General features: G+C 37.0%; 2 protein-coding genes and 1 long non-coding RNA gene across 7 annotated transcripts in view; 1 reads left to right on the top strand and 2 right to left on the bottom strand.

Annotated features, from left to right (window-relative positions):
* LOC126918695 (neuronal acetylcholine receptor subunit alpha-7) overlaps positions 1-20,251 on the bottom strand; it is a 274,945-nt gene that overhangs the window by 11,593 nt on the left and 243,101 nt on the right. For all 4 annotated transcript variants that reach the window (XM_050726893.1, XM_050726891.1, XM_050726890.1 and 1 more), the window contains 4 exons: positions 4,350-4,459; positions 2,509-2,726; positions 769-969; positions 448-582 (listed from right to left, as the gene is read on the bottom strand). In XM_050726893.1, coding sequence (XP_050582850.1) covers positions 498-582; positions 769-969; positions 2,509-2,726; positions 4,350-4,459 — 614 coding nt within the window. In that variant the 3' untranslated portion in view covers positions 448-497. The remainder of the gene's footprint in view (positions 1-447; positions 583-768; positions 970-2,508; positions 2,727-4,349; positions 4,460-20,251) is intronic.
* On the bottom strand, positions 7,784-11,643 carry LOC126918699 (uncharacterized). The gene is made up of 2 exons (XR_007711416.1): positions 11,410-11,643; positions 7,784-11,268 (listed from the first exon to the last, which is right to left on the bottom strand). It is a non-coding gene; the product is annotated as an uncharacterized LOC126918699 (long non-coding RNA).
* On the top strand, positions 10,995-12,368 carry LOC126918696 (uncharacterized). 2 transcript variants are annotated; one of them, XM_050726894.1, is made up of 4 exons: positions 10,995-11,214; positions 11,356-11,496; positions 11,638-12,060; positions 12,202-12,368. In XM_050726894.1, the coding sequence occupies exons 1-4, from the start codon at positions 10,995-10,997 to the stop codon at positions 12,339-12,341; spliced, it is 924 nt and encodes a 307-aa protein (XP_050582851.1). In that variant the 3' UTR covers positions 12,342-12,368. The 2 variants fall into 2 exon arrangements, 1 of the variants encoding a protein (XP_050582851.1); XR_007711413.1 differs by having other exon boundaries at positions 11,100-11,214; positions 11,638-11,919; positions 12,202-12,327.

The following is a 20,251-nucleotide window of genomic DNA, read 5'->3' as shown; positions in this document are numbered from 1 at the left end:
TGTTATTCCCAACGAACGGTAGGTATATTTTCGAATGAAGTTTCATTAATTTCACACTCCTTTTTACGACGATAGCGCTGAATTTGAAAAATTTGAACGCGCTCAAAACCAAGGAACATAATTTTGGCTTTCCGTGAAAGTTATGTCTTCTTTTTATCAGGTTGCGCCCTTAAATTTACTGCAAAATTATTCTTCAGAGAAAAATGCGAAAGAGAGATCGAGCGCAAAATGTGAATTCGATTTCATAGCGATTCCAATGTTGTACGAGATCTGAAAAACGCGTATTGGCATACACATAAAGTCACGATATAGGACATAGTTTCAGGAGCGCTTCGTTATATTTTCAGGATATTCAACAATTAGTCGTTGGTCAAATTGCATGAGTAATTTATACAAAGATTAAATTTGGAACGATCAAGTATCAAATATATTTAGCTGTGATTTTACCTTTGGCATTTTTTGTGCATTTTTTCGGTGACTTGACCGGGGCAGTCTGTTTATTGGACGATTATGTGTGGCGCACGACACAATATCACTATCGTGGCCAAAACCGTGAACATCGTGAAGACGATCAAACAAAGCCTGTAATTAACAAAAACGAAATTATAATTAGTAATATTTGAAATACGTCCATTGAAACTTTATATTGTATATTACAAGTATCTCAAACAAATATATTACAATTTTACGTTTTTCTTTTATAACGTAGTAATAAAACGAGATGAATCGAAATAAACAACAATTTATAATACTATGTAAAAAATGTACCTGTCCACCACCATGGCGGCAAATTTCCAATCGCTAATGATCTCATCGCCTTCGTCCGCTTTTTTCATGCGATCCGTGATGAATCGCAATTCCTTAAGAATCGTGTGCAGTTCCTCTTGCATCCCGCTAAGAGGTAACGACGCCGACGTATCCTCGACCGTTGCAGGCCTTCCAGTAGATATTGGTGTACCGAACGCCGACCTATTGTTCGATTAAAATAACGATTAAATGGAAATTCTTGGCCTATTTCTAAAAGAAATCCGAGCAACGTTTGAAAGACGGGAGTATAATGAAAAACGGATTGTCAAACTAAGCGTAAATATGCTCTTTTTCTCGATATTACTTTAGAGCGAAATACAAACAGGTATAAAACAAAAGAGAAAATAAAGACAAGGAGGGATGAGATACACAGTTTTCATGTTAATGCCTTTTCACCGAACATTTCACGTTCAAGCGTTTCGTAAATAAATTTTGTCTCGTCGTTCTATCTGGCAGACACATCGAAGAGCACATAGAATTATTTTATCGGAAATGTCTCAACTAGCGTTTGATATCAGCAAGGTATGACAGACAACCATCAAAGAGAAGGAGAAAATAAATGTCCTCGCCAAGGGCCGATACACTGAAAATTTAAACGAACAGCGACTCTGTAGCCGGAAAAATCTATATCCTCGACATATTATATTCTACGGAAATGGAGACACGAATACGGCTTTTAAAATTGAAATTACCGAACTCACTGTTAACGCATTTCAGGATAGTTGTCTAAAGATACGTCTTTTTGACGTTACAACGTCGCTTGCCTTTCTTTTTTTTTGTTTTTCTTGGTTGTACAAGTATATATAAGTTTTGAAGGTTGCAGGCAAAGAGCACGATAGGTAAAATTTGTATTTCTTACACGGCAACGATATAATAATTTTGGCAATATTATCGTATCCCGTTTCGAGATCCAGTCGGACTGCAGAATATGTGCTGGAACGAGGATTACACGGGTTCAATTACATTGTCATGCCAAGTATGTTGATTCGAAAGCACGCGCTTCAGCCGTGCGTTCACTCGCACTGAATTTACATATCCGGCATGCCATGGAAAACCTTGTTATTTTACGAGTCATGCGCTTTTTCTCGTCAGAGTGTTTTAGCATGGTTTAAAATTACAAAATACGAATTACCGTATTGGTTCACCTTGTTAGCTATTTTCCCATGCACCAAGCTTTTGTAGGTAGGTACAGTCTCTCGGGTTTTTAAATCGTGATATTCTATTTTACGTCTATTAACTGCGCTATAAATGCTGTCAATTTAGTAAGAATTAATTGAATGATCGATAAGAATTGTTGATATCGTCATCCTGTGATATCAAATCTATACAAAAATTCTGTTTATCATCGTTAAGTGGCAACCACGCTATCGATTAATTTTAACCGTAGAATATTTAGCAGAGATAAATTTCTAGCAACCACAGGATACTGTAGAATATGAATTTTTATCGTAGAATGACGAAGTTTGTAGAGGAATCCGTAGGGCATTCTGTACTTTTGCGCATAAACGTGTACACAAGGGAGTATGTTAGAGATTCTAGAAAAGATTTCTACAAACTTTGTTCCGGATATTGCAATTTCCTTGGTACGTTGAAATAGATTAAGATATTCCTTACTTTTCATTGCATGAATTTTTACAGTAAAAAGGAACAGCATGTCGGAACAGAATTACGAAACACGAGAATTTTGAGCAAATACAGTACCTTATGTAGCCGGAAGGAGGATTTGCCGCGCTATTCTTGTGACGGATGTCATCGTCGATGTCTAAAACATTCGCCAGTAAACTCTTGCTACTCTTCTCCTTCAGTTCTATACTCTTCCCTCTTCGGTTTCCTCCCAGAATGTTCTTCTTTGTGATCTTCTTCCCTGGACGACTCATGCGCAGCAAGCACGGCAACCATTGTAAAAACAACGTTTTAATCTATGTGCAACGGAGAACAAGATTTATACGTGTTACTTGAAATCGATAGTCACTTTTATTCGCTTATAATTAGAACTGATTATATTAAGAATTTATATTTATTGTATTTATCTAACGGTTTATGAAATCCCTTCGAACATTTACTTGGCACACATTTCTCATAAAAATATATACGTAAGCTATTTTTGTTACGGAGCGCGCGTTTACTTTGAAAGTGGTATAAGTCCATTTCCAGTAATCTGTAACCTGTCAAAACAGTCGAACCACCGATAATCAAATACAAACGATATTGAAATTAAACAAGAGTATCTCGCTTTCCTTATTTATAAATAAAAGCGTAAAACATGGATTCTAAATAATTAAAATTTAATGAATCGTACAGTGGAAGTCCATTCACGTTCTTGAAAACAGATATTGGTTAATTGTCAAAAAGAACGTATTTGTACGATGAATTCGTATCTACTTAAACATATTGTAGAGACACGAGCACGTTAATTACACGTATCCTTAATAGGCTTGAAACGTATCCTTAATTTACTTCTTTTACAAAATTAAATTTCTTTTCTATAAGCCACGCTTATTTTCATCGAATATAAATGTAGATAGAAGATTTAACCAATACGAAATCTTTTGTTTCTCTCGTGAAATTATTCCGTGCAATCGGAATTACTTAATGCCGTATACACCGAGCATGGTCTTTTTCTCTTGTACGTTTGCGGGAGATCGGTATTCTTTGTTTCGTGGTGCTTGCTTCCATCTGGAAATAATGGCACGGGAAAGTACCGCGCGGAATTTTTCGTAGCCCGTAGGATTCTTGTCTCCTGTTGAAGTACGTTTCCCCTTGGTTTATGAAAGTTCTAGTAACCAACGAACGGCCAAGAGGAAGCGCTAACGCCTCGAAGGCACTTTAAACTTTCAGCTACTAAAGCACTGTCTTTAATGGCTGTAATGGCCACTGCGGATAAGGGCAGAGTATTACGAACGATAACATTAGCTACATTTTGCATACATCTGTCAAAGTCCTTTCGCGTTTTGGTAAACTGAACGAGTTTCGACAGTGTGTGTCTTTCGCTTCGTTATACGTTAAAAGGATCGATATTACTCACTCATTATCGAAGTATCATTAAGTGGCAATTTATCATTTTTTCAGTGTTACCGATTTTCTTTACCGATTGCTTCATCGATCGATTTAAAGAACCGATTGAAATAGAAAGACAGACAGATTTTACAATTTTGTACTTTAGTTTCGAGACATTTTTACGAAAAATGTGCAATTGTTGAAACTAAATTTTTTAGGTATAACATTTATTGCCCTAATTTCTGACCCTCTGTATTTCATAGTGGAAGCAGGTCACGCAAACTTGAATTTTGTCTTTTGTTGCTCGAAGGTAATAAAATATCCGATCAAAAGCAACCATAATTATCCTGTCTCTAAGCGAGAAACATTGTGTTGATTTATTTATCTTTCTTTGTCATGAAAGGATCAAACGAGAAAGATGAATAAAAGGCAAAGAAAAATAGAAAATACTTCGTGTCAGAGATCTTGTAATACTCGAAATTATATTTAAACAAAATTCAAGTAAAAACAAGTTAATTAAAATGTAGTGTGAACAGATTTCTTACCCACTGAGGCATCACGTATCTGTCTGGCGTCCTGTGATGAAAATTTAGTACTAACACCGTCAGAACGACGCTGCTCGCCACCATGAACATGATGCAATTGAAGTACGACCCTGAATTCGGGGTGTTCCAGAAGATACCCCGAAGAAAAAAACATAAAAAAGAGGCGATTAGTCACGGCAATGGATCGAGGATCCGCTCGACTCGTCACTAAGAATGAAAGACCGCAGGGTTACTTTCCGGAAGTTTTACACACAATGGACTATACTTTTGTGATTACTATCGAATCGTGAGATTATCTTCCTTTATCTATCCGATAGGTTTCACCCCTTATAATCTTTCATTCGATCCAACGACCACCTATGTTTTTCCACGCATACAAGGGATTCATTCAGACAGATTCAAGGATCGAGAGTAGGCAAAGTAGCGTCGACTATTCATATTTCAACACGGAATACTAAATCTATTCTTATTTACAGCATTTTTATCTACATTCGCGTGGTGTACATATTACATCATGTAATATACAAACTGGCCCGTAAGTTGCCAATAAATTAACTGTAACGTAACACTTGCTCGATTGTTCGAGCAAAATTTCGTTTCTAAATTTAAAGTACAATATTGTACACACGTACTGATCGGTTATTCGTGGAACAAACACGTCGAATATTCTGCTGGTTCCGCGTTCTATACACGTACACACACGCACTCACGTACACACACAGAATTTATCTAGGAGACCTAGCTGTTTCGAAGGAACTCTCGATCCTAGATCTCTGGTTTTAACCTTACGATCCAAGGAAGAGCATACATTTTCACGATCACACGGTTTTCGCATTCGTTCTCGGCGACCCGAGGCCGCGTTCTCGTCGGTCCTCTGCGGAGGATCGTTCCAAACGGAGGAGAAAACACAGAGGCGAGAAAATAAAGAGAGGAAGAAATTAGGCGAGCGAAGAACGAAGAGAAGATCGTAAAAGAAGCGCACAGCACGGTCGAACGAGAAAGGAAGAGCCGAGCTGTATCTCGTAAACGGATATAAAACGGGTAAAGCGTACTTATTTGCGCGCGTTCGCACACCTCGCGAAAACAAATAAGCGGTTTCGCAAAAACCTTTTAATTTAGGCTTTGCCCGGCCATCGTGCAATCGACGTCGAGAGGACTTGTTACCACGTCCCTTAACGCGTGTTCGCTGTGTATTCTGGCCTGCTATGTTGATTCTTGCGGACACACGGCATATACCGTGTGTGTTTTATAAAGACTCGTTTTTACGGCGTGATCGCGATAATGAACTGTCTGTAGTTTGTTTGTGACGTATAATTTCGAATTCATAGATAAAACGTCTAACAAGTAGCACTGTTTAATCGATAATGAAATCACATAGATTCTTTAATATTGATCGAAAGAACAATACTCGTAAAAATATTTAAGAAAATGTCATTGGCGATTGGTTTACTAACTAGCTCTAGTTTCAGAAGCAGAGGAAAGCTAAATAAGTAAAATGTTATTTTGTACGACGATTACGCGTCGATACGTCCGCAATTCAACGTACTGATCGACGAAGAGAGGCTCTTTGTATTCATTTAAAAATATTTTAATACATAAAGTCAAGAAAATTCCATTTGGAGCTCGCTGTGTGCTTTTAAAAAATTAAATATATAGTTTTTAACCTGATCGCCAATAGCATTCTTAAAAGTATTTTGCGAGCTCTTTAGCACGTCCTTTCGAACCGTATCAAAAAATCTATGCGACTTCGTCGTCGATTGAATAATACTCCTCGTAGATTCGTTTGACCTATTTTCTAATCTATCGCGTTATATCGGATTTTGAAAAATTTACATTCGGGAAATTGATTTTGTATATTTAGGTAGGTTTGATTCGCTGAATTTAAATTTCTCAACTGTGATTGTAAATTCAATCAAGCGAGTGCTTGAACGTTATGGAATATTACCGTAGATTGCTGAACCTAATATCCGACCTGTTATACGTGCACGTGCACATTTAAACGATAAGGATACGAGTAACGAAGTGTTAAGGAACGTTTTAATAACGTATCCTCTCAAATCGTCTGTGGTGATGTGTACCGGCAGCCTGGCTGATATCTTGAAAGGGAAACATCTAACACATTGGCATGCAACTACGAAATGCAATTACCACGAGGATGCACAAGTATTATGTTCTAGGTATTATGGCACGAATATTGTTACGTTGTATACGAAGGATGCAGACGAACGGAGCGGTAACATTTGCACAGAGGCTCAAGCTGCTCCTAGACTAATGATCACATTAATTTTACGGCTTGTTTTTCTCCTTGAGGAAAGCCGTACGTTAATATGCGACAGACTTACTGGGAGTTGTTACTGTATATCCTTGATCTGAACAGCGTTTTGTGACAGATGTTGTTTTCTGAAGATTATTAGTTAGATATTTGCAAAAGAATTTTGTATTTCATATGTGTCTCTAAGATAGATAGAATTAAGGTTGCATAGAATACGCATAGCCATGTCAATGCAGGAAATCGTCAAACTGTGAAGAAAAGTGTGCAGAGTGTGATTGTTTGTTTCTTCAACAAAAAATGAATTTATTTTATATGCGGGTATTTTTTTTTTTAATATTTTAATACGTAGCATACTGTAATACGTTGTCTAAGTTGTACAAAGTAACGCTTTTATATACCGTTTATCTTAAAAAGTACCATTAAAATTATCTCGATAAGATTGAAAGTTCTAACGAGTGCCCGATAGCGTAGTACAACAAATATTTTTCATTACAGAAATATTTCCAACGATCTTTTTCCATCTTCGCAATTCCTCGCTCGAAATCATTCCCAATTCGTTAAAAATCATTGTTCCTGCGATTTAATTCGCTTTGTTGGACCCTGTACTATCTTCCATCGGTAAACCTTGATAATGCAAATCCACCGTTACGATCAAATAATCATCGAGCTGCGATTTTCCGGTAAACGACCGAACGGGATAACGACCAAGAACGTTAAGGAGGAGAGTGTGGAAAATGTAAAAAGAGAAAGTAGAAGGAAAGGGTTAATCTCGGCGACGCGACGGCGCGAGAGAAAAAGCAACGTTAAAGAGGACGGCTTTTAAAGTCCGGATTATCTTCATAGCCGAGTTTAACGGCTCCATAAAGGCTGTCGTAAGCGTCACTGACGTGATTAATCGTTGTATACGAAAGCGGTTGCCTTCCCCTTCTTTCTTTATTAATGAATCCCAAAGCGCACGACGGACTACATATTTACGATGGTTACAACTTTTGCTTCGCTTACGCCACGGACAACCCTTCCTTTTGCTCCTTTGTCGCTTCTAACGACTTGTTAAGTTTGGAAGGGTGGTTGGCTGGATATTAGAGGAAAATGGAAATTCGCGACGTGCTGTTAATTGAAAAAGATACCCCTAGCTGAAAGGGATCCAAGCGACTTGGATTCATTTTTCACTTTTCCATGTATATTCAAGTTTCTGACTCGTGGTCCGTCGTTTCGAAAATCTTATTTTCGACTGTAGAAAGTAAGGATCGAAGATATTCTTAGGATTATAAGTTTCGCAAATGTTTCCTTTAATATTAAAGCGGAATGATATAATAAGCGGTGTTCAGAAGAAGCGGTAAGTTAAGTTATTCGATTTAATCGTTCGTATAATTCACCGGCCGAATCATCAGCCGTATATTTCTTCATTATTTTAAAGATATTCGAAATAGTGGTCGGAAAATTATATTCCGTTATTATTATATATTAGCGCGGTCGAATAGAGAAAGATTGTGAAGCCACAAATCAACCGGACTAGCCACCCTAATTCTTCTTCTTTCCTGAGTTCCTTCTATCTACGTCCTATCAGATTTCTCAGATTTACTACTTCCATTTCCATTTTCTTCTACTACAAATTTCAATTAAAATCCAGTCGTATATCTTGAATTTTGCCTCCTTCTTTTTATATTTCGTTCAATTTATCATCATGTAATATCCCACGTCAAAGCGAAAGATTAATTCTAATTAGAGGCGAATCAGAATTATAGGGTTAAATGGTAGAATTAAACGTTCCAAATGGTAAGAATTACGAATAAAGACATTTCCAGAAATACTGATAACACTATTCGCCGATCAAATTCTCCACTCAATATCCATTCTCGACACCTTTGTTGAGCAAATTCTTTTCAGTCAGATAACAAGTTAATTCCCGTGGATCCATTTTTCAGATGAAATCTCAAAATCTTAAATGTATACGCACAATTTCCAGAAAATGATATTCTCAGTCGGAGACAAAGCTGGGCAAACAGACGTATTTATTACGTGTACACGTAAGCAAACAAGCTGCACGGTTTGCACGGCAGACGCAAATTCCGATGATCGCTGCATACGCGGAAAACGTTTTTCGCGCAGATTCATTAATATGTGCACGATAGCTCCACTCTGCTCGATCGTTCGTTAGAATTGACGAGGCGGGGTCGCGTTAATTCGCGTTGTACGTGAACGAAGCAGGAAAAAAGTAACGCAGCTGGCTAACATTCCCACAAACTATTCGATGAAAATGAGCGAAAGGTGGAGATAGCCAAGATAAATGGAAACGATATAACGCTGCTATATATTAAAGTTTTAAGGTGGAACGCGCGTTGACGAGGTCTCATCCAGAATCCTACGCGTTTTGTAGAGGCAGATAATTCAGCCAAGCGATTTCATTCGGCTTTGTTTCAGTATAATCGTGATAAGCTTGTCTCGATATAACACTAATGAAATTTCGAAGAATTTTGTATCGTAGTATCATCTTGTAAAAAGTTTCTATGAACGTCCAAGTGTAAATTTTAGCTTTCCTTCTACGATCGAGTTATGTTGTTTTCATCCACGGTGTACCGTTAGCGTATCATAAAACTGGCGATGCAAGTAAACTTCATGGTCCTGGTCGCGGGAATAAATTTCCGTCCGATTGATCCGCTCGATGATACACATGTCGTTCGGAATCGAAAGAATACGCAATTTTTTTCGGCTGATATAACGTCAATATGGACCGTGTCGTTCCATTACATGGTCCAGTTAGCAACACGCGTTTAATTAACTGTTAAATACCAGTATTTGTATCGCATGGCGACAAACAACAAGCTGTGTGCCTCGTTTAAACAACAGATTTATTTGAATAGGATGCGAAATGGTGATTCTGTTTACGGTTTTTATAGTCCTTTCTTTATTCTCCATGCATGGTCTTCTTTATAAAAGACTGACACATTTCGAGATACAGGTAAAAAATGAATAATATGTACGTTTCGAAATTAAACGTCGATTTTAGATTAAGAAATTTATTTAAATAACGATCGAATATTGTAAGTAGGTTGGTTGTTCGATTATTTTAAGCTTCCTGTTAGTAAGCAAATAAAACTGAAGTTAAAACGAGTTCCGACAGAACGATAAGAAGCTAAAGAATTAAAGATCGAGTCTGTAAAATAATTCCTTTTTGTAGAAAGTTGTATTTCAAATTGTGGCACGTTTTAAAAGATTCTGATTACGGAAAAATACGAGCGTGTTAAATATTGTATGGGAATCGTATCCGAAGTACGCTATGTAGGTCACGTGTTACGCTACTATGAAACATTTATTATTACTTTCTATCGTTCGACGGTCGCGTGCTTTTCCGGAAACTCGAATCATTCGTATCGTTGCGATCGATTTTACGAAGTTTTTTGTGATTGAGTATGGCTCGTCTGCTGAAAGGTACGATGCAACTCTGATACATCTACCGTGTCGAAACAAATATCGTGTAAAATAGTATCGCAAAAGATGACATGTTCAATTTTGGAAGAGGGACGTGGAGGTCGAAAAGTAAACATTTTGAAGATAAAACTTCAGAATTTTTGGAAAACAAGGATTTTCTAAACTTTAGTAACGTAACTATTTTTTATACGAAATTGATAGGCAAAAATTATATTTTAACTGGAAGCTTGCGGCAGTTACTTTATATTCGTTCGTTTATTTGTTTCCTTCATTTTTCTGGCTTTGCGTCACGTTGCAATGTACGCATTTTATAGCTTCAAAATTATTCCATTCTTGTGCTTTCCATTTTTCACTCTCCCATTTATTATGATGCTTTTCATAAAAGTTCATTGACGGTACGCAAATATAGAAAATAAGATACGAATAGCGGAGGAAAGAGAATGAAAATGTATGGATGAATTTATGCACACGCAATGTGATTTAGAATCAAATTTTCATGATTTTAAAGGAAATAACGAGAAATAATATTATAGTATTGTCTTATACTTTGTTATTTCGGTTTGCTTCTCTCTGTATACTGCTTCGTTGCCAAAGGAAATGCCTGTTAATTTAACTATTATTTGCTTTAAAGATGGCCGATCTCAACCCACGTTGTTTGACATTTTCAAAGAGCGACCCGCTTTTCTGTTTTAAAAATGAGAATGTCAACGTGTTGACAGTGTTTCTGACAACAGTGAAATTTGCGAATTTCATTGGATTCCATAAAAACAATGCACGATGTTTTACAACTGTCTAATTAAAACATATCCTATTTTTGTTTCGGAAGCGCGAGGAAATAAATTTGTAAAATTATTTACAATTTGTGAATTCTTTTCGCAACGATTTATATCATATATATATATATATAAAGTTCCTATAAATATTTGAAACTTTTGAACTACCATATGTACTATATGTACAGTGATACAGGAAATATTGCTTCTTTTACTTACTACAAATACTTTTGTTTCTTCTTCTCCGTAGGTATCCTTAAAAGTATTTTTAATTTTATATTATCCATTTTGTTTTTTAAATCACCTACGTCCCTTTCTTTCTATAGTATTTTCACATATTTCACTACTCTGTTCGAACTATACAAATACTTTAGTTTCTTCTTCTCCGTAGGTATCCTTAGAAGTATTTTTAATTTTATATTATCCATTTTATTTTATAAATTATCTACGTCCCTTTCTTTCTGTAGTATTTTCACATATTTCACTACTCTGTTCGAACTATACAAATACTTTTGTTTCTTCTTCTCCGTAGGTATCCTTAAAAGTATTTTTAATTTTATATTATCCATTTTGTTTTTTAAATCACCTACGTCCCTTTCTTTCTATAGTATTTTCACATATTTCACTACTCTGTTCGAACTATACAAATACTTTTGTTTCTTCTTCTCCGTAGGTATTCTTAAAAGTATTTTTAATTTTATATTATCCATTTTGTTTTTTAAATCACCTACGTCCCTTTCTTTCTATAGTATTTTCACATATTTCACTACTCTGTTCGAACTATACAAATACTTTAGTTTCTTCTTCTCCGTAGGTATCCTTAGAAGTATTTTTAATTTTATATTATCCATTTTATTTTATAAATTATCTACGTCCCTTTCTTTCTGTAGTATTTTCACATATTTCACTACTCTGTTCGAACTATACAAATACTTTTGTTTCTTCTTCTCCGTAGGTATCCTTAGAAGTATTTTTAATTTTATATTATCCATTTTATTTTATAAATTATCTACGTCCCTTTCTTTCTGTAGTATTTTCACATATTTCACTACTCTGTTCGAACTATACAAATACTTTTGTTTCTTCTTCTCCGTAGGTATCCTTAGAAGTATTTTTAATTTTATATTATCCATTTTATTTTATAAATTATCTACGTCCCTTTCTTTCTGTAGTATTTTCACATATTTCACTACTCTGTTCGAACTATACAAATACTTTTGTTTCTTCTTCTCCGTAGGTATCCTTAGAAGTATTTTTAATTTTATATTATCCATTTTATTTTATAAATTATCTACGTCCCTTTCTTTCTGTAGTATTTTCACATATTTCACTACTCTGTTCGAACTATACAAATACTTTTGTTTCTTCATCTCCGTAGGTATCCTTAGAAGTATTTTTAATTTTATATTATCCATTTTGTTTTTTAAATCACCTACGTCCCTTTCTTTCTGTAGTATTTTCACATATTTCTTTAAATTTATCTGCAAACTAACGTTCAACGTATTCTCATCGATTTAACAAGTTCAAATTACTTTCCAGATTGTATCCATAATTGATGTTCTTTGTATCGATATACAGACTTGTACTTGTCTTTTCCTTTAATAGTTCGAAGCTTCATAACTCAAGCATCGTAAAGTCCTTTGCCGACACCTATAATCTATCTTTTCCGGTTCCCAATTTCTCATCGTTTCTATTTCTCTATTTCCTCCGAGTTTTGTTCCTTTTTCAGTTTCTCGCCGTTCAAAGAGAAGCTCACCCCCGGTACGAACCTTTTCATCGAAGGTCCTCGTTTATTTTGCTCTGACCCTTGATTACTTCGAACCATCGCATCGCTTTGGTTACAACGTCACGTACAACTCGTTCATCTCGTTCCTTCATCCAACTAGCTGTTTCCTCTTTTTCCTTTTCTTTATAGCTCCTTCTTAGCTTTCTATTCGTCCTCGCTGTCCACTCGGTTGCTCGCGATTTTATGCTCTCAATCAGTCTCTTGATTACTTCACTGCGACAGATTCGCTCTTTTCTTTCTACTCTCTTTGTCTCTCTTTCCTTTTTATTCACTTTGATTTAGCAGATTTACTTTCTACTTTTTCTTTTGACCGTATAATTTCATTCTACAGATTCTCTCCCCCATCCTTGTTTTCCATTTCGATTTATCTCTCGATCTGTTTTCCCTTACAGCTGTTTATCGATTAATCGTCGTTAAAATATTTACGATCGAATATCACTATACATTTGTCTTTCGTCGTTTACAGTTTTCCCGTATCTCAAGCATACGTGGTACAAAACGAGTAAATAAAAGCTCTGGTATATGTTCATTTACCGTTTGAATGATTCGTATCAATGTTGAATATTTTGATATGATTGCGAGTATCGTAGTCACAAGTTTGTGTTTATGTATGCGACACTTCCTTTGGTTTCTCTTATGGCAAGCTTTTTGCCATAATACACGTATCGTCCTAGAGGTTGAGAAATCGACAATTTTTCATCCACAGTCCTTTCCATAGTCGCTCTATTATTTTCTGACTCCCTGTCGCGATAAGCACGTTCTTTTCATCGTCACGTAGAACTGTTTCTTTATTTTCTTTGTATCAATGTTCTTCATCGGTTCCGTTCTTTCTGTCTTTTATTTCCTCCTGTCTTTCCTCTTTTATAATTGCTGTTCTATCATTTGGTATTACGAATTCACCTTATTTGCATCTCAAGCACGGAGCCCATTCATTTTGTAGATAATGATACTTGTTCGATCTAAACGTCTATCTTTTATACAATATAATATCCTATTCTATAATAACTTATTGCTCACTTGTAGACGAATAATATTCGTAAATTTGATATTGGTAGGAGAATGTTTAGCCGGGCATCAAGTCGAGTATGTTATTGCTCGCTTGTATTTAATTAAAAATTAATCGAGCTCTCATGTTCTGATAGATTTTTGAATTCGACTTTTTTCAAAATATTGCTTTAAGTAAAACGATCGCTGTACTATAGCGAATTACATTTTGTTAATTAACGCTATAAGAAAGAATGGTAGAAAACGAAGGACACGTTAATGATTGAGTTCATAGTATTGCGTTTTTCCACAATTTCCTGTCGAAAATACTTGACAACTAAATGTAAGTATATGTGTCTGCAGCCAAGTATATGGTTTTTATCGTTTATCATTTATCACATAAATTTGACGAAAGGAATTTTTGGTGCGATACTTAAAAATCTCCTGCCACAACGAGAATACAACGAAACTTCTGCAACGATCCAGTGAAAGAATCACGGCGATCAGCTGTGCTTCCTGAGAGTACCGCGTTAATGTTGCACAACCCCATTCGTTCCAACGTTACTTTCTCTGTACGTGGAACGTCTCTAACGCAACAGCGAACAAATCCTGCAAAGTTTTCCCGTGGACGAAGAAGGATCGTTTCTCACGGTGCAATCGCAATTTCGCATCGTCATGGAAAAGACAGCCGCGAGAGGGAAAAGCAAGCACCTTGTGCGCTCGCTTCCGGGAAAGCGTTTGCGATGTTTCGTCAAAGCTGCCCTCGAATATACGTTCGTCTCGGGAACGAACGTGCGGATACGGAAACCGAGACGACCGTGAAAGAATATCTGCGATCGCGGACTGTGATTTTGCTACGTATTTTCTGCGAAACTTGGTGTCTTTCATTCTCGTCTCTGGCGCATCAGATCGATGGATACGTGTTTAAATAAGATATTTTAGCGACACCTTTGTGACATTTCTGTACAACGTGTTCAACATGTAAATGTCGTCTGTGTCCTTTCGGCGTGACTTTTGAAATCTTGACTTGCTTTTGTGCATCTAAAATTTTCTTTAGCGTATTTCATCTCGAGAGATTAACGCTTTGTAGCGTCTGCAAACGTGCAAAATACATACGTGAAAATGCAAATGTTGTATATGTTGTTTGAGGAACTTTGTCTTGGTCCTGAAAGTGATTTCTTTCGTTTCCGGGTTTAAGATTCTGTTTACGATGGCGCTTCATTGTGAGGGACAAAGAAGCGTTTTATGGAACGATCATACGAAAATATGGATAATCTTTATATTTAGAATTGAATACGATTCGTTAAATTTGTTAAATCCAGACGAATATCTTTAAAAATGTGAATTTAACTATGGATATATCAAATCAGTGATAATTCCTTTGTAGATGTAAAATCTTCTATGAAGGTAAAGTTACATTTCTGCCTGTATAGTAATTTATTCCTCTTCGAGGCCTTGTCTATATATTAATTGTACATTTTGATAATTTCTTTATTTTTGAATCAATACGAGTCGATAGAACTGTGATTTCAATTACAGATAAGAGGTAAAAATTTAAGAAGAAGGCAACTGATGGTACGCGATGAAACATAGGAATTAATTAGTAGCAAGATGATGTATATTCAGTTACTTGCATGTGTGCTTGTTCGATTATACATGGCTATTAAGTTGCACATAGGTTAAAATTTATTTCGCTGCTGGTGGCGTATTCTATGGCAGAGGAAACGGGGAAGGACGGAAAGGGAATATTTGAAAGGCGAAAATGTGCCAGAATTCCATTAAAGAGTATTTTTCCATTAAAGACTAGAATTCAAATAAACCTGAAGCGAAGGTTACTGCCAGAATTATATTTTGCCGAAACTCGGCGTTTAAGAAATACCTAAGATAGAGAGCTACATTTCTTTTTTAAAGAGATAAGTAATACACGTATCGTTGAATTTATCATTGTCAAAATAATCGGACATAAAGTAATCATCAAACTCAAACTTTACTAACAAACAATCCAATAAAGATAACAACTGGTATACTAAGAATCATAGTTTCAGTCCGCCAATTATCCTTAAATTTTAGTTATCTGCAGTGACTTTCATCGAAGACTATCTTGTTAAACCAAGAAATATCATTCGACAATGCCTTAGCCAGCCTCTATGGAGCAACTCGGTCAGGACGAATCCTCTTATTTCGTTCCACGTTGTTCTAGATCAGACGTCGAACCTTATAGTTTTGTTATTTTAGCCGCGTAACCCGCGTAATGGCGCATGTAGCCGCCTATTCCACATTACCGCGCTCATAACGTGTTTTCCGCGTGCGTGGCGATCATTTCCGGGATGCATTACGATCTGTTCGGTTCGCCACCGAGATTCCGCGGGAAATTACAGCCTGTAGAGTGTCACGGTTGCGAAACTGCACGTACAAAATTTCGATTTCGTTTCTTTTCACCATTTCATTTTGTTTCCCGTTCTTGCTCGTTGACCCGGCTTGATTAATTTGAGCACTTCGATCGTCTCGTACGTGACTTTCGCTCGATGAAATAGCGATCGACTTCGGATGTTTCATTTTTCGCGAGCTTTCACAAGCTACCAACGACGAGATGCGAGGTTTCTTTACTTTGTTTGCGTTCGTCGGTATTTATAGGTAAAGTGAAATGCATTTGTGGAAAGAAAAGATGACGATTTTCAATGTTTCTCGTTTTCTTTGTAGCTCGTTAAAATCGTAGACGTCGCTCCATTAAATTAAGAAATTTAATTGCATTTAAATCAAGGTTCTTCGTTGTAGAAAGCGACGATACGAAGTTTTAATAGCTCTGGTTCATTTAACACGTGTTTCACAATGCGTTTCTCATCACAGAGCTGTCCATAGCTGACGTTCTATCGCTCGTTCGACATTGAAAGAAACAATTTGTGCACAATTTATTGAAACGAGAATGGATACAATCTACAAACAATAATTCTATACATCCGCATAGAATTTCGCACATAGAAAGCTTCATAGACGTATAACTGACATCATAATTACTAAGCTAGAACAAAGATAGTTTCTGTGTTTCAAAACTGAACTTGGACAGCACTGAGTTAGTATGTCGTTTTTCAATTTTTCTGCATCGTGACACATTGAACTTAGAAACTACGGTTACAAACTTTGCGTTGAATATATTCTACCACTCGTTCGTGGTAATTACCATCGAAAATTATTGTAACGTACAATGGGCTGGTTTGGCGTATCTTCGTCTCAAGCGAAGCACAGATACACGCATAGAAAATAAGCAAATTTACATGTTTTAATAGGATTTCTTCTTCGATGCGCTCTCTTTTACATGGATATGATATTCGAATAACGTTCATCGTAAGTAATAATACCAACTATACCGCAAATTGCAACATAATAATGATCCGTTTTATTTTAAAAACTATTTTCTTCACGTGCAATCTATTATCCGGTTCCTTTCCTTCTAACAGCATCTAATTTAAAGCGTTCGTTCGAAGATCCGTCAATGTGTCACGATTAGTTTGAAAAACAGCAGTCTGGATCTCGTCTCGACGAAAACGAGCGTTCATAATCGAATAATAACCGGTTTCGCCGCGGGAAGCGATACTCGTTCGAATTGAGTCGATCGATCTTCCTCTGATTTCCGTTTTACGATGCGCGAAGATCGTTTCCCTTCCGACCGATACGACCGGTTTCCTGTGATTGTCCCGATTTTGCCACCAACGAACGATCTAACCGATGCGTGCTGCACTTTTGGCTGGTTGCGAATCTACGCTTAATTGAAACGCTCGTTGCTGGGCTGTTTAATATGTGATTGGTGGCACGTGACCCTATCACCATCGATATCGAAGATATCGATACGGCACGGCACACGCAGTCAACATTGAGTTAATGGAACTGCGGCGATTCGATTCGATGGTTTCGCACGATTAAAGATACGCGCCAATAATCCAATGGTACGCTGGTAGTTTTACGAGCTGATTACGCGAACTTTTGCGTTCGTGGATAACGTGCTAGCTGTTTTAAAATTGCTCTGCAGGAAATTAAACCGGTCGACAAAATCTGCGACCGATAGCAACGGTATTTAAGCGGAAAATTGCTCGTATTGATATTGCAATGTTTTTCTTTTTTTAAAATTTTACCCTTTTTTTTTTATAACAACGTTGTTATCACATTTTATAAAAACAGATATAATTCACGCAAGATTAGGAAGAATTTTGAAATCCGGCGTTCTATATTTTAGAAAAGTTCCCGTTTTTTCGTGAGACTATTTGCGCAAGACAGAAAGTATCGAAAGATGCCGTTCGAACGTTGGAAAATAAATCAGCAAGAAGATCGAAACGCACAGGTGAGGACAGTGGTGAAAAAATATGCTGGGCAGTATTTCATAAGGCACGAACTTTTTACGACTAATTGCTGTAAACGCAATGAATCCTGGGTAATGAACAAGCCGGCGGATTAGCAAGAAGCACGGATGCGGTCGCGAGAATATAAAAACAGCGGTGGCAATTAGTTTCGTCCAATCTTGTCGGAGATGTGCAGCGCGAAGACGGTTAAACAGCGTTAAATAACGCTATTATTCGGTGGTCTTGCGAGGTCGTCGAGTAGGAAACGCGGACGGGTCGCCCGTCGGAAACGGTCGCTCGGTCGGCGTGCTTTCCGCAATTTGAAACCTTTGCCCAGCTTCATGGTAATAAAGTAACTACGCCTGCAAGTTCAGCGGTGCCACTTCGTGTACAGAAGTCGTGAGTGAAGCTAAAGAAGTAGTTCTAGGACGTAGCAGCGACAGCAGCAACAGAAGAAGAAGAAGGAGGAGAAGAAGAAGAAGAAGAAGAAGTAGTAGTAGTAGAAGAAGAAGAAGAAGAAAAAGGGGAAGAAGAACAAGAAAAGTCGTTGAGAAGAGAAGGTGAAAGAGGAAAAAAAGAAGTAGAAGAAGAAGAAGGAGAAGAAGAATAAATGGCAAGAGTTGAGCGATGCAAAACTGCTCGGAGAGATGGTACGTCATCTAACAAATATGCTCGCGTGTTCCTGCTTTGTTGGAAACGATATTAAAGTGCTTCCATGCTCGACAGCGAACTACCGTTCCAGAATCTCATGAACAACGCAGATAACCGGTGTCGTTGAGACTTTAGAGAGTTTAGTTGCTACGTGATGGACGCTCCGACCCTCGTTACCGAAGAGCGGCGTGTCGTAAGCCTAGCTAAGACCTTGGAAATTCCTGGATGCTCGGCCAACTAAATCTCCGTAGTCTTTATTTGTCCTGAACAGGAAGCGGACCGCGGTCTACAACTTTCAGTTACAGAGGGAAGAGTGATGCAGCGAGTGATCGTGAATTCCTTGTACGCTCCAAGAATTTTAAAAGGACAACATTTTTAAGAAGCCAGTACTCATCGGTCAAAGGAGACACCTTTACGTTAAAAAGATATAAATAATTGACAATAAACGTGACATGCGAACTCTTTGTTTCCTTTACATCTTTTACATATTACTGTTGCAGAATATTTATATCGTTAGATATGCATACACGTATAATACCACTCGTACCAATTCACGACCATGCTTGCATGGAGAATAAAGCCAAGTCGTTTTAAGATCGCGCCACGACGTTCTTCGTGGCAGACTTGCGATGTGTGCGATTTTCAAGAAACAGATTCACAGCTGGTCAACAACGCAATCTCGGAAATAGGGAGGAAGAACTGCCTTGCAGAATAGTCAAAGTAGCAATCAGCAGACAGCGATAGGGGTAGTGATAATATAGTGATCAGCCCAGCCTCCTCGCGTGTTTCAATCATCAATATGACTACGAGAGTTCAACATTTGCCATTGCACAGCGACAATACGCAGGCTACAAGTAAGTAGTAGAAAAGGGTGTGTATGTGTGATCAGCCAAGAAAGAAATTAACCCTCGAGTGGTATTAAAGGCGCACCTGTGATCTCAAATCGCAGACTTGATCGTTTGGTAATTAGCATCTCGAGTACCTCAAGCGTATTACAAGCTCATCGAAGCTTTCTATCTCTTATTGTTCGATTCACAAAGCTTTCTATCTCTTGTCGTCCAATGCGTGTTTTTTGAGAAAAGAGATCATTATTTGTGTACTTCCATGCTCCATGACTACTGTGTATATAAGTTGCTTTAAGCGTTTCCTTTTCGTATTTTGCTTAATGCAGGCTTAACTTTGATAACACTTCATCGATAATATTGGTTCAATTGGGCAACAATCGGACGTAGTGTAAGTATAGAAACGTAATTCTAAGTCGAAGGGGATTACACAAAATGTATAATAAAAGAAAAAAAATAAGGCTTTAAATGCTTAAGAGATTATGATATTGATCTGGAGAATCAGAAATGTTTAATTGTAAGGGTTGAAAGAGTAATGCGTATGATCTTATATTTTCCAGTAATTTAAGTATGTTCGTGGAAATGCGTGAAACGTGATTGAAGGAATCGATTTGGAAATAGAGTGACTTAAGAAATCAAAGGGATAATGAAATGTCAAATGGTTATCAAACAATCAAATAGTAACAGATATCGAATTATCAAACGATACTGACAGAAAATCATAAAGCACAAAGCTTAATTTTCTCTTTCAATAAGAAGCGTTTGTGTTGTGTCTTCGGAATCAGAATTTTCTCATTTCGAGCGTAACTGTATTTTGTGACCGGATCGATATAT

The sequence above is a fragment of the Bombus affinis genome, chromosome 7 (genome assembly GCF_024516045.1).
Source record: "Bombus affinis isolate iyBomAffi1 chromosome 7, iyBomAffi1.2, whole genome shotgun sequence".
Lineage (NCBI taxonomy): Eukaryota > Metazoa > Arthropoda > Insecta > Hymenoptera > Apidae > Bombus > Bombus affinis.
Note: the sequence above shows the minus strand (reverse complement) of the source record. Positions and strands in the feature narration are given on the sequence as shown.